Below are 14,755 nucleotides of genomic sequence, written 5' to 3'. Positions count from 1 at the left end.
TCTCACCACAAGCAGATTTCACACAGAGCCATTGGCTACCTCTCTCCTGTGCCCCTCTTCCACTCCTCCAGGACCTAAAAGGCTTTATTAGCATGGCTGGAGCAATGGATGAAAGAATTTAGTTTTATCCTTCACTGCAAAATTCTTTTATAGTATAGTGTTTGGGACTTATTCTGGTGCAGGACACAAACAATGCAGCAATTCTGAAGCCCAAGGAGCTGGAGAAACAAGCTTGGGTTGTTGTAGCCACCAGAGGTGAGAGCTGAACTTGAGCTAAGCCTCTGTCAAGACAATTGCATGTGTTTGCAGCCTGATGCTGGGACTTCTGATCTGACTTTTCATAGAACTTGTGTCCTGAAATCTCGTTAGTTTCTGGTTTTACTTTTCAGAGCTAAAAGCAGACAGACTTTTCAGTGAGGTGCTGGCACTATGAGCTGCAGTTGGATTCTCAGCTCTGACTTTGGGCTCATTAATGCCACTGAACATAAGTTGGCCCTGAATTCTTTGCATCTCTGACTTTTAAAATTTGCTATAATGCCAACTATGCACAGATAGATAAATATTCGAGGGCTTAGAAATGTTTGGAAAAATATTTTTAATAACTTGCTGATAGTGAAAGGCTTGAAATGATTTTTATTGTTTTATAAGTGAAAGTAAACACTATTATGTTCTGTGTTGATTCAAGATAATTTTAATGCCCTGTCACAGTGAGTGGGATGGTAGTAGTCTCTGTAATCTGAAAGCTCACAAAAGAAACTCTTTCATATTTTTAACCACAATTCCAGCTATTGAAAACAAAATTTTGAGTTAAGTTTTCATTTCAGAGGAAAATACATTATTTTACTTTATGCTTTTGCATGGTACTGAAGTCATACCTGGAAAGCACACAAAAAAATCCAACATACAATTAAAACCAAAAACAAAAGCCTACCTTAAAATATAATAGCATTCTTTCTGATTTTAAAGGTAGTTTTGAGATTTTAGGTTCTGCAAAACTGTGGATGTTTGGAATGCCAATTTTTTTAAAGTTTCTCTCATAAATGGGTAATGTTACCAGCAGTTGTTTCAGCTGTTTGGAGGCATTAAATTATTCTTGTGCTCTCAGGAAGCCAGAGAGGACTTAAGGAAAGATCTGAGATGCAGTCCATGAGATCATATGTTACAGCACTGTCATTCAGCCGAAGTCAGCATTGGTGTAAAATTAGAGCATCACTGTAGCTAACCGTAGCCTAGGCCTGTACCTTATTTAGAAGGCATTCTTTCTTAGTGTTAGAAAAAAGATACTTATTAGAGTATTAATTAGTAAATTGTGGCAGTTGATTTCATTTTCCAAAAGGTATATTTACAGTGACAGAGGAGGCTAAAGGATATAGAGCCATTTGCTCTAATTACTGAACTTTTAATAATTTCTCTGCCTTTTGATTTAGAAGGGACTCTTTAAGGCTGATATTATAAGATACCCCACTCTGCTCTGCTTGTGAATCAGACCAGTGAATCAATCCACAGAGAAAATTTCACCTGCCAGTGAAGGTGTAATGCAAACACTGCTAGTGAAAAGGTGATGATGCTGATTTGGTCACCTGGCCTCAGTAAGTCTCTAGTAAACTAATTTGCAATTGAATCTCTTTCCCTGCTTTGTCACCCCCTTCAGAGCCTTTTCTCATTCTTGTGTTTCTTGTTTCTTTCTCAGTTTGGAAGAATTTGTGTCCACTAACTTGGGCCTGGAAGAGCTCTTGTAATTTGTAACTTTTCTTTAGTTCTTTTCATCCTCATCTTCCATACCAAACTGTGTCACTTCTTATTCAGCTGGTAAAGCAACCTGCTAGAACCATTTTTGTTCATTATGATAGTGAAGTTCATACATGAGCAGTGTTTAATGCTACTATAGGAAGAAAGAAGAGTCTTGTTTGCTTGTTTGTATGCTTTAGCTTTGTCTTCACTGATGAGGTGCAGTTGAATGTTTTCTTCTTTGTTATTTTACATGACCATAAAGGAGAAGGTAAATGCTGTTTTGATTGACAGCATTTGGAAGTTGAAATAGGACAAACATGACTAATTCATATTCACTGTTAATGTTCAAGTGTATGCGTGTATGTTCAAGTGTATGTGTGTAACAGTGTTTTAATCAACCTGTCATGTAACTCTGAGTTGCTCTAAAGTCAATACAATGTTTCCAAATGCATTCAATATCCCACAGCTGGATGAAGGCAGGAGCCATTGGAATTCTGCTAGTAACTCAAAGAGCAATCTTGTAGGCTTTAACAAATCTGTCTGTATTGCCAAACTGATCAATTTTAAAGCTACTTTTAAGAAGCTGTTTATCAACGTGACTGTTAAGGGGTTTTATCTCCCATGAGCCAGTAGAATGTACACTCACAAAGTACAGATGCTGAAATCATTTTCCACTATTTTTCCTTCCGGAACATAAAGTCCCAGATTCATCTCACATAACTCCAGTCTCTTAAACAAAGTGCCCCAAATAGGAATATAGCAGCTATATTCAGTAGGTAGTGAAAGGCATATGTGTAGGGCTTAAATTTCATAAAGTGTGGGGCAGCAGCTCTCTAAAAATTAAACCTCTTAAGAAGGTTAAGATATTGAGGAATCAGTTTCAGTGCTGAATCATAAGGATTAGGAGCACGCATTTTCCAGTCAGAATCCTTCATTGTGGTTCTAGCTGATATTGAACTAAAGTGGAGGGATAATGGATAGAGCAGTGAGGCCAGTTTCTTCCTTTCTTTTAGATACTTCACTTAAAATGTTGATGATGGTTCTAATGCTCAGTGGAATCTGGTGAATCTCTGGGGTGAAGTAAGACTTCAGAAGAACCCAAATTGCACTGTCAGCCTGAACAAAACATAATATGAAGCAGTTTTCTGACAGAGACTTTGGTGATGCCTTCTTGGGGTAATAATTTGTTTTGTCGCTATGATAATTATTATTATGCATTCTGTAGAAGAAAATAAAGCATCAAAAGGTTTTAAAAAATAGCTTATTTTCATCAGAGGCTCACTTGAATCTGCTAAAAGCTGATTTCTGACATTTATTAAACTGCAGCAGTAATTCTCTTTTAGCATTTAACACCCTGATAAATATAGTAACTGAATTAATTAATGACTACTATTAATTAATGACTAGTATTAATTAATGACCGCTACATTAATTAATTAATGACTACTATTTACTGTAAATTCCCTATTATTTTGCTTGTTCTGTAGGTAATATATGCCCTGAACACTAAGAATGATGAGCACGAGGTTAGTATACAGGCTCTGAGAGAGGCTCATGAAGAAGAAATTCAGAACATTCTTGCTGAGACAAGAGAAACAATTCTCCAGTGTAAAAGCAAAGCTGAAGAAGAACAGTTGCTGAGAAAACGTATTCAGGCCCTTGAAACTGCAGTAGAACAACACAAAAAACTAAAGGAAGAAGCCCTGGCAGAATTGATGTTGTGTAAGAAGCAGGTGGAAGACAGGGAGCCAAGAACAGACATGAAACAAGCACAGACATTCCTTCCTACAGTCATGGCAGATTCCAGTGCAGACTTTGAAACCAAGCTTCTGCACTTAAATCATCAGTCTGATGGACTGCTAAATGAATGCAAAGCACCTAGGAGAGAAAATGTAGATAAAAAAGTAATTCTAGATGAAAAATACAGCATGGAAAGAAAAGTTCCAGTAAATGAGATGGAAAACCTGAAGAGTGAGAACTGGAGAGCAAGTGAAGAATATACTCAGAGAACAAGCAAACTGCTCTCCTATGAGAGAGAAAAAGAGACTTTGAAAAAGGCTATGCAGCAATCTGTGATAGAAACAAAGAATTGCCAGCAAAGAAACATGGAACAAAGGAAGAGTTCAGAGGCTGAGGAATGTTTTTTGCTACAGCAGGTAAAGAAGCTGGAGACAGACCTGGAGGAGAAAAGCCAGAAGATAAATGAGAGGAAGAAGCATTCCCAGAAGCTGAAGGAGAGGATACAGGTAAAGTAGGAGACTGATCCGTGTCTCTGCTTATGAAAGTGCAAAATATCAATTCTTCAGAATTCAGGAGATAAGGGTTCTTTTAAATATCAGATTGAGTCAAATGTTTTAAGCACTAAAGCTTAGTGCTTTTAGAAGCTTAGAAGAGAAATAAGGATATAGTGCTCAGAGTTTTAAAGAAAGAGTTAAGATTATTAGTAACTCATTAGGAGAACTCTTTGAAGACTAACTGGACTTTGTATTTCCTAGGGGATGAGTGAGATAAAATTTTTCTGTTGACTAACCAGAACTTTACCTTTCCGTTCCAGAAATGTAAAGAGAACAGCAAGTAGGCATTAATGCTAGCAATGAGTACAATCTCCTTCTCCCTTGTGGTACATACATGCAGGATGGGGAGGAGACACTGATGAACTCTGCTGGAGCCAAAGCACCCAGCCTTGCTCTGTGCTTAACAGTTCCTCTTCTCTCTAATACTGCTGGTCTTTCCCATCACACAAACTCACCTACCGGACCTGTCCCCAGCCCTGTGACAGCAGTCTTGCAGATAGATAAGACAGATAAGAAAACACCTAACCTTGTAGTGTTTCAGAATAACAGTAATTGTTTTCTGATGGCAAAGATTTATCTCCTTTAGAGCCAGGAAGCCCCAGCATCCTGTAGAGAGCAGAGGTTCACCCCAGTCAGCTGTGTTTCTCTAGTCAGCTCTGACCCTTTTCACCATCTGCCCTTACATCTTGCCTGTCAGTACAGTTTTGCTGATGGTGCAGAGCTGAGTCACTTCTTTGAAAATGGGAGTTGAGCCTTCAAGGCAACCACTGCTTTCTTGTTCCACAAGATTAGAATGTGAATTAAATAAATTTTTCCCAACATTATTCAGATTTCATTCTTTCAGTGTGTAGAGCTACAGCAGAACAACCTCTATCTTCTGCAGAAAAGATGATATAATAAATGGCAGAGATGCAGCTAAGCCATTTTTTAAAAACTGAGTCAGGGAAATCTGTAATATCTCAATATGGAAAAGTATCCTGGCTCTGTAGAAGTTAAAAGCAATAGAGGAGAAGAGAGAAAATTAAAATCCTGATTTTTTTGTGTGCATTTGAAGGAAGGAGAAATGAAGAACACAGACATGAAAATTTATGCACATGCTTTATGGTTCTAAGACATGCAGTATTTTAGGAATAAATAAAGTAAAACACAATAGGAACTGGAAATAAGAAGGTGGTGTCATTAGCAATTTAATTTCTAAATTCAGTATCATCTGGATATAAATGAAATACTTTCTATGGGACATATGCTCAACTAGTATGTTTCAGATCTTCTAAGTTTATGGAATGATGCTGATTTACACACCTCTGGTGCATATTGCTTTGAATATTTAAGGAGATTGTGCCTGGTTTCCTTCTCCCAGATTTATCCTAGTGTGATACTATGTTATTTTGTTTCTCTCCAGTTTAAATTACAATATATAAGTTTCTCCTTTCTAAACTGGCTATTTATTATGCCACCATTAAAAACTGCATTTCTTTCAGAATCCTGTGGACAACAGCAGACTGGGAAATGCAAAACATTTCTTTAATAAGTAATACTTTTGATCATTAGTAAATACTGGCAAAAAAAGTTTTTAGAAGGCTTGAAAGATGAAAGGACTGATGTTTAAGCAAGATGAATTTTGTTTTCTCCTTAGTGTATGCCAAGAGGTTTGAGATCTTTAGATGAAAGTCATCACATTAGTGCAATTTTGTTATTACTGTGGCAGAGAGAGTATAAAGGGTGACAAGTGATTAAGTCTAATCTGCTCAGTCAAGTTCTGGAAGAATTTTGGCATATGCCAGAAGTAAAAGAAACCAGCTTACCTTTAAGTTTTCAGTTACAGAGTGTTAAATACAAATTAGGTTTAATCCTTGAGGTTTAACTGAACATTCATATAGAACAAACAACAATATTGGCTGAGTGAATATTTGTTAGAGATCTAGAAACTGAGACTACAACTTCCAGAAATAAAACATTAAACATAGTTTAAATTTTGGCTTTCATTATGGACAGACAGTTCCCTAGCAGAGCCTGTAAGAGATGATTTTTCTGGTTTTAGGCATCTGCATCATGGTTTCTGTTACAAACAATTGTACTTCAACAAATAGGAAAAATCCCAAACTTATAGTCATTAGCTTTTAGCAAAGCTATTGTGAAATTAATGGAAGTACATCCTGATACAGGTTTAGGATAATCTCAGACATCTTTTAGATAGCACCTCTTGATGAGTGTTCTCTTTACAATGATGCCTGCTACATCTTGAAGGAATGGCTCCACATTAGAGATTCTGGCAGCAATTTAAGTCTCTGCTTTAAATTTAAGACAATTTAATATGGAAGAGCAAAAAATGCATTTAAATCATCTCTGTAGGGGAAAGATTTATGTGAGGGAACTGTGCCAAGAGACAAAATGACCATTTATTTCAGATGACAAAAAAAAAATATATGTAATAAATGTAGAAGTAATACCATGCATATTTTAGGATTTGGAAGTGTAGCTTAAGGGAACACAAGAAATTCTGGGTTCAAAAGGTATTGCAAAAAAAAAAGGAAAGGAAGATCTAAGTGTAATCAAAGAGAGAAATACTCTTCAAGAGAAGGAAATCCCACAAAAAGCAGGTAAGATGCTCACTAATGTAATTCTGAAGTATTTCCCTTATTAGCAGTCACTCACATTGTAAATTCCACAAGCTATTTATCCTATTTGAAATGCAAATTTTGATACCACAGCACATATGGAATCTACATTGAATTCCTAAAGCCAAGTTCTTAATAAAGGAGATGAACTGAAACATTAAATATCTCAGCTGCAGCAAATTACATCTACCTAACAGAGCCAGAATAGGAATGGCTCTGGAGAACTGCAAGAGCTTCAACAGGTTTGCTTTCAAATATCAAAGGCATGGTGGGCCAAAAGTAATAAAATCAATGCCATTTCTCTTTTAAGATTAATGGCTTTTGGGTTATTCTACAGCAGCCAGTTCTGTAAGATTTCCAAATCTCTGACCTCATCCAGTGGAACACTGACTCATGTTCATAACTTGAAGTACAAGAGTTGCTGCAAAGAACAGGACAGCAAAGAAACTCTTGATATCCTTGAGCTAGATCAGGGCAAGGTGTTCAACTTCTTTTGTAATCAAAACCTTAATGAGAACAAGGTTTAATGCAAACTTTCTCTATTGAGGTCATGTTGGAATACTGATTTTTTTTAATCTAGGAGAAAATTAACAAAAAAAAGCTATGCAGAAATACCAGCAATAAACTCAGTAGGGTGAGGAATGTATATGTATGCATCCTGACAGTTCCTCTGCATAATCTCTCCTACTAATCAATTGTCCATCCCCAAATATTTTCTGTATTTTTTAGTTCCCCTAAGATATTGTTATAGTAACATTCTGGAAAATTAGACCTGGCATCAGAAACATAACAAAAAACAGTTGTCCTTTGTACTTTTTCACACAACTGAGATTGTCTTTGAGAAAGCCTGAATAGCTGGGAGTCAGACACCAAAGCTCATACCAAAACAGCAAAAAATCCCCATCCCTAAACTGCAGAAGAGGCACCCAACCTCAAACTGTGGTTCTGCATCTTTTAACTAAAATAAAGTCAGTGTTTTTCAAAGGAGGATATCCACCTAAATAGCATATTCACTATGAAATAGACTACTGACACCCCAAAATTCTGGCCTATTCTGTCATATTATATAGCTACTGTGTTTTATAGACTTTGGAAACTGGCTATTTAAAAAGAGAATATGAATAAAAGAAGGAAACTTGCAAGCATCAGTCCCATAAAGAAAAGGTATGTCTGAAGGAATAGCTGTTAAAAAGCCTGGAAGATCTTGTAATGATGCATAGAAAAGAAATCAAGCCATTTTAAAATGATGTAGAAGCTGAAAGAAAAAATACAGAAGGTAGAATGTTCTTCTATTTATAGATGCTCTAATTCATCTGTTGTTAATCTTATTGGTCACAGCGTAGTCATTTGAATTATCCTCACTGGAGGCACTTTGAATTAACATAAAATGCAAGGATTTTCTCACTATGATCTTACTGGGGAAAAAAATGGAGAAAAAAAAAAAAGTCAGACTGATGAATTTCTATGAAAAGCTCCATAGGCAGGGAAGTTAATTTATCCTTGATGTGAAAAACTGCCTTCTTAGCTGCACTTATCCTTGTGTGCTTTGCACGTGACAGAGTGAGGAATATAAGGTCCTTCCTGAAGAAAAAGGTCCTGCAGGTGTATTCCAATGTGTGACTTAAATTTCTATGGATTTCTGCTGTAAAATACTCAAATGCATTGAATCCTAGAATCCTAGAATTGGCTGGGCTGGAAGGGACCTCAGAGATCATCAAGTCCAAGCCTTGATCCACTCCCACTGCAGTTCCCAGCCCATGGCACGGAGTGCCACATCCAGTCTCTTTTTAAATATCTCCAGGGATGGAGAATCCACCCCCTCCCTGGGCATTCCAGTGTCTGATCACCCTCTCTGCAAAGAATTCTTTCCTAATATCCAACCTGAACCTCCCCTGGCAGAGCTTGCTCCTCTTGTCCATGCCCTCTTATCCCACTGGTACCCCCCCGACCCCCCCTGGCTCCAACCTCCTTTCAGGGAGTTGTAGAGAGTGATGAGGTCTCCCCTGAGCCTCCTCTTCTCCAGCCTGAACACCCCCAGCTCCCTCAGCCTCTCCTCACAGGACTTGTGCTGGATCCCTTCACCAGCCCAGGACCTGCTCCAGGACCTCGATCTCCTTCCTGAGCTGAGGGGCCCATAACAGTGCCCATAGCAGTGCTGAGGGAACAGGCTGCTCAGGACTGAAGTTGGGGAGAAGGTGAAGCAACAAATCCCCTCCCCTTGCTCATTGAATAGAAGTTTCACATTGTTCAGGCAGATGATCCAACTCTGCCAAGTGCTGGTAAAAGGATTCAGAGCGCAGGTGTTACAACACTTTGCAAACACATGCACACATATGTGATGTCTTTATTTATCTTTAGTCAGAAGGAATGCTTGCCTTCCTGTGGATGCAGACAAGTTGCCTGAGCAATACCCTCTCTCAAAATGTTTTAGATGTCCGAGCTGTCATTTTTGTTCTCAGTGTGTGTTAGCAGGGACTGGCTTAAGAGATACTCCACAGAATTTCACTTTCCTGAGAGCTGCTGTCTGTGGCCAAATCCTTTGGCTTCAGGAAATGTGTGATCTGTAATGTTTCTGTGCAGCAGGATCCTAAAGGTGAGCTGAAGTCTATTCAAATGCAGGAAAATCTTGAAACACATGATTAATTTTATGCACATGCTTTAATGCTTAGTGAAGCTTACAACTCAGTGCATGCCCAAGTGGTTTGCTAAATGTGGGCATAAACTAAGGAGGAATTTATTTTCTGTCTCCTGATGTACTTTCTGTACATCTTCCACACCAAAAAAAAAAAAAAAAAAAAAAAATTGAAGTTGTAGAACTGGTCAATCAGACTACTGGTTAAGTGTTCTTTACATCTTTCTTGGTGCTAAGAAGATATTTCTACTCATTTTTCCAAGTTTTAAAGCTGATCTACATATCCAAGTTTAACATTTACTTGAGAATAATCAAATTTGTTGCTGAGCAGTTGTGAAGTCATAAAAACAATGCAGCTTCTATCACTAAATGTTGAGCTTTCTAATACCTGATAGATTTTTGAAACTAGGAATCGTGTTAAGTGAGAATCAGAAGCATTCATTTCTGCCTATGAAACTGCTGGAGTGTGTGCATTTAATCAATTTCATTTCTCAAAAAGGAATGTGTGTGAGTAAATGATGTTATCTGCTTGTGAAGGTGATAACATTTGATCAGTATGTGAAGATGCAGTGCTATGTAGTAGTTATGCTAGCAACTATAAACCTTTTCAAGAGGATTTTGCATTTTATATAGTGTATCTTTTTTATGCCTGTATGACATGGAGACTTAAAATGGTGCCAGGCCAAAGCTCTCCAGGTAAATCAGGTCAAAAGTAAGTATTAAGCACTTTATACTTCAGGAAAAGGGCATAATGGTAGACATTTATGCAGTGACTAATGAAGTAGTCATTATAAAGCAATAAATATTATTGCTTTTAAGCATCTCTTCCTAGAGTTTCATATTAATTAAACCAGAAAAATTTGGAGTTAGTAAAACTTAAAATTAGAGTATTTTTTATTATTAGTGCTATTTATCTCCTCTGATGCAACTGAGGCCTATAACAGCTATTTGAGAATTATTATATCTCTTTTCCAGATAGAATTAAGATACAGAGAATGAAATCCATTGGTAGAGATGAGGTGAGAATGCTGCAAACACTGCATCTTCAGGTTTTAATTAGGAAGAGCATAACAGCCTCTGCTTTCCTTACAGGCAAAACTGGAGCTAATTTCTCCCTTGCAATTTTCATGTCTGTGCTTCATTCTGTCCTTTAATTGCTACTTAACAGTTACTTCGTTTTTAAACTGAAATGCTAGTATATTCTCTTTCAGTTTATTATGAGTCAATAGCTTCAATTTTTTATTTTATTTTATTTTTAGTATTTCCTTTATGGATACATTCTTTGATTCCTTTTTCCCCTAACTGCCCATTAGTTAGTCATGTGGTTATTTATATGGTCAATGTACATTTTTGTTTTTTCCAGATCTTGAGAGTGACTCTTGCATATTTTTTAATACTTTAATTTTTTAATACTTTATACCACTCAATGCAAAACAGTCTGACTCTTCATGCAGTAGTTTTCCACCTTAGAGAAGCTTTCAATATATTAGTATTGTGTGAGTTGTATTGTCTAACCTATTAGAAAGAAGCAAACCAAACTGTTAACACTGCTTTGAATAATGCATGAGGGACATTAAAAGGCAGTAGCATCTATTATTGTGCAAGCAGCAGCATGTTCTACTGTGTAAAATGCTTTATTGTCTATGTTAATGTAGAAGAAATGTTCTTTCTTGTGTTGCATGTTTTGTCCCAGCTATTGCATGCTCTTTTCTTTTCTTTTTTCTCTCTTTTCTTTTCTTTTCTTTTTTTTTTTTTTTTTTTTTTTTTTTTTAATTCTACTTTAGGAGCTCCAGACACAGCTAGAGGAATTTAAAAGAAAATCTGAGTGTGAACTAAGAGAACTAGAGAAAGAGAAGGAAATCCTAACTGGGAAACTTCAAAACTCTTCACTTGAGGTAAACTGGGCATAGACAGAACCCAGTAAAAAAAGGACTCTTGATTTTTCCAATCCTCTGAGAGAGTCTTAATTAGATTTTAATGGTATTTGCTGTGACTATCATTCAAGATAATATGCAAGGACTCTATCTAGAAAACTGCTCCTGAACATCAATGAAGATTTTAACAAGCCTATTTATTTTGGTAAATTTCATGGAGATACATTCAGGCTTTTTACTGAGGAGTTTGGCTGTATCAGGGTTGCATGGTGACTGTTTGTCTGTATACCAGGTTGAGATGAGAATCTTCTTTATAGCTCTTGTTGACCTTCTGATTAATACTGTGCGTGTGTGTGTGTGTGTGTGTGTGTGGACTTGTAGACAAAAGCCTTCTTGCTTGCTCCATTTGTTGTGTAAAGAGCCATTCACCCACCGTGCTGAGATGCTGTAACATCCAGTTCTGCACAGAAAAGAGAGCAAGGTGGAATTCCACAAAGCAACCTCAGCTTCCTGAAATACAGGAGCTACTTTTAAACACAGAATCATCAAAAATTCCTTTATCTCTAATTGTATTCTATCACTCCTATGCATGATTGGCTAATTAGTTCTTTGCTTCCATTTAAAGTGACAGAGTTTAAAGATTTTTATTATACATGCTCAAAGAGCAGGAGACTTTTTGTTAGTATGCTAATAGTGCATTAATATGCTGATGGTATGTTAATAGAGTGAGTCCAGCTAGTCAGTGTTTTCTACCTAGTGCTTAAGATTATAACCAAGATATATTCTGGGGAGTACAACTTTCCATCCCTTTCATCTGTCTTGCAGGCTTATGTCTCAAGAATGGGTTGTTGCCTACTTGGGATGTAATTTTCTCTAATTCTTTCTCTTGCAGTGTTGTGTAAGCTCTGTTTTTCTTCTTCCTGTCTTTTGTTCTCTTTTATGTGATTTTTTCCCCCCATAACTTTACTTATTTCAATTAATAACTGATATCAAGTAGATCACTGCTTCTATTCTGCCTGCTTAATGGTATGAGTGGTAACTGAAGCAGATTGTAATGTGCAATAATTTAATATATATTAGTTGTTAGGCATGCCTCCCTCTATGTCATCAAGATCAAGAATGAAACAGAGAAAGCATTGAGAACCCAAAGCTGCTTGGAGGATGTCATAGGTTATGTGCTGTTCCCCACTGTGGTTACACCTAAATCATAATGCAAATCTCCAGGCATGGATTATCCTGGAAATAAATGCCTGAGATGTGATATTTTTAGATTATCCACCCATAACATCTATTATGTATAGTCAATTGCAGGTCAAGTTTTATAAATTTTCCAGTGTGGTACATCTTTTAAAATATTTATGCAGGAATGTGTTATTATTTGAAAAGTCATATCATGTTGGATAAGTAATTTTCTGCTAAAACAAATGTGTTGTTATTTGAAAAGTCATATCATGTTGGATAAGTAATTTTCTTCTAAAACAAAAGCAGGATGACTACATGGCAATTCTTTACTCAGGTAAAGAGTTCACCTTTAAAATTTTTGAAAACTATGCAAAACATGGATTGTCAGAAATCAGTCATCTTTATCCTTTTCAGAATCCCCCTAAATGTACATATTTTTACAAACACATCATGGTCCATTCAAAATAAAAAATGATGTTCTGGCATCATGGGTAAATGCCTGGAAGCTATACTGGTAGGAGTTGTGAGGGGGAGAGATGAAAAGGGGGAGTAGTGGCACACTGTCTGATCTCACAATGTTGTGTTTATGCCTGCAGGCGATATATTCCACTGAAAGGTCTCAAAGAAATGAAAAGGCTTGTGACATGAAGTGATTATTGTTCAGGTTTTGCAGATGGAAAAAGTAAGACAGTGAGTCATCAAATTACAGTTCCTGAAGTCACTCATTCAGGACAGAAAAAAAGGAAAGAAAGATGTGTTTCTAGCTGCTAGTCCTCTCATATTGTATGATAATGTTAAATATAAGGTAAATTCTTTGCACTAGAAACATGAATAAATAATATAAAATAATATTTATCATGCCATCTGTTAGTTCACAACACAGCAGTAAGGATGAACAGCTACACTAAGAAAAGTTCTAGGGTGTCTTAGACTCTAATGTCCCCCAAAGGGAGGAAATGCTCCTTTTGAAGAGAAAAATTGCATTTTCCTTGGTACTCCATGAGTTACTTTCTGAACCAATTATTTGGCAGTATTGCCAGGGAAGTGAAGACATTTTAGCTTATAATACTTTCCTTTTATAAATATGTGAATATTCACAGCCAAGAAACCACCATTTACTAAACATTTGGTTCACTGAGGGCATGATTCCCAGCTGGGAACTTTTGCAATGGCTCAGCCCAGAGCTTCTGCCTCAGAGGTTAGGCAATGTGCTGTTACTAATCCAATTCTAACCTGGATACAGTTTCAGATCTAAAAATAGCTTCTTTGACTGCATAAGGCACATTTTTTGGTTGGGCTGACATAGCTGGAGTAATATGCAGAGTAGACAGAATCATAATTTCGCCTCCCTGGGGATGCACTTCAAAGTGGTGGTATTTCTGTATGACTGAGATTTTTCTGGATATAAAATGAGATTCACTCAGCTTTGGTCCCTTGGCAGGAATCCTGCCTGGGCCAAATGCTAATTCACTGCAGTCCTCCACCTCTTTGCTTTTGCACTACAGGATCCCTTCAATGTGTGTTCAAGAAGCTATTCTGGATATAAAAGGTAAATAAAATGGAAACACAGGCATCACCTTGTTGTGCTGTATCTCTGAACAGTGCTAGCACAGCAATGCCCAGAGCCTTGAGGGAAATCTTTTTGGTACCTCCAAATAGCAGCAGTAGAGGTTGGCCAGTGTGTGTGTGTCCCTCTGGTCAGGAATTGCTTAGGAAGGCAATTAACTGTGAACTTAACTGAACTAGCTGTGAAATAAGCCTGAAGACAACAGTAAAATCTAGTTCCATTGTTTTGTTTTTACTTCTCATGTCATGTTACTGTTGTGATATAATAGAATCATAGTAAAGCCCTGTAGCATTTTTGACTCCGAACTAATTCTCACTTGTGGTGACTCTTCTATAATAAATCAAAAGGCAGTTTTAAGTCTTCTGTATAAATTCATCCCCTAGCAATGCACTGAGAAACTCGAATCTATCTACTTAAAAGATTCAGGAAGTAAAAATATTCTCTCTGATTCCAACTTTAGATCTTGCTTTTGAGATTTCACACTTCTTACATACAATAAATAAAAGAAGTGTAGAGCAGACATAATGTAGACTTCAAGTATTTATAGTGCTTGGAAGCACAGTGAACTAAAATAATCAAAGCAGAAGTCAAAGAGAGGAGCCAACTGTGGTGGCAGGCACAGCCTTCTACTTGCCCAGTATTTTTGCCTATGGGCTATCAAAGTCTAAGAGGTACTTCTTCAAAAGACTCAAGCCATCCTTCCCAAGAGAAGGACAGTAATTATGGTTACAAAAGAAAGAAACTTGAAAGGCTTTTGAAATATTTGGAAACTTATCTGTCCTCTTTTAGTAATAGTAGTTCCTTTTTTTCTTTACTTGGAAGACAGTGGAAGGCAAAATCATCTGTCATAAGAAAGG

General features: G+C 37.0%; 1 protein-coding gene across 1 annotated transcript in view; it reads left to right on the top strand.

Moving 5' to 3' along the window:
- The window catches only part of FAM184B (family with sequence similarity 184 member B), a 34,073-nt gene that overhangs the window by 7,877 nt on the left and 11,441 nt on the right, over positions 1 to 14,755 (top strand). Inside the window, exons 2-3 of the mRNA XM_030449700.1 lie at positions 3,219 to 3,977; positions 11,060 to 11,170. Of these exons, the coding sequence (XP_030305560.1) occupies positions 3,219 to 3,977; positions 11,060 to 11,170 (870 nt within the window). The remainder of the gene's footprint in view (positions 1 to 3,218; positions 3,978 to 11,059; positions 11,171 to 14,755) is intronic.

The sequence above is a fragment of the Calypte anna genome, chromosome 4A, assembly GCF_003957555.1.
Source record: "Calypte anna isolate BGI_N300 chromosome 4A, bCalAnn1_v1.p, whole genome shotgun sequence".
NCBI classification, from domain to species: domain Eukaryota; kingdom Metazoa; phylum Chordata; class Aves; order Apodiformes; family Trochilidae; genus Calypte; species Calypte anna.
This window is presented reverse-complemented; position numbering and strand designations above follow the sequence as displayed.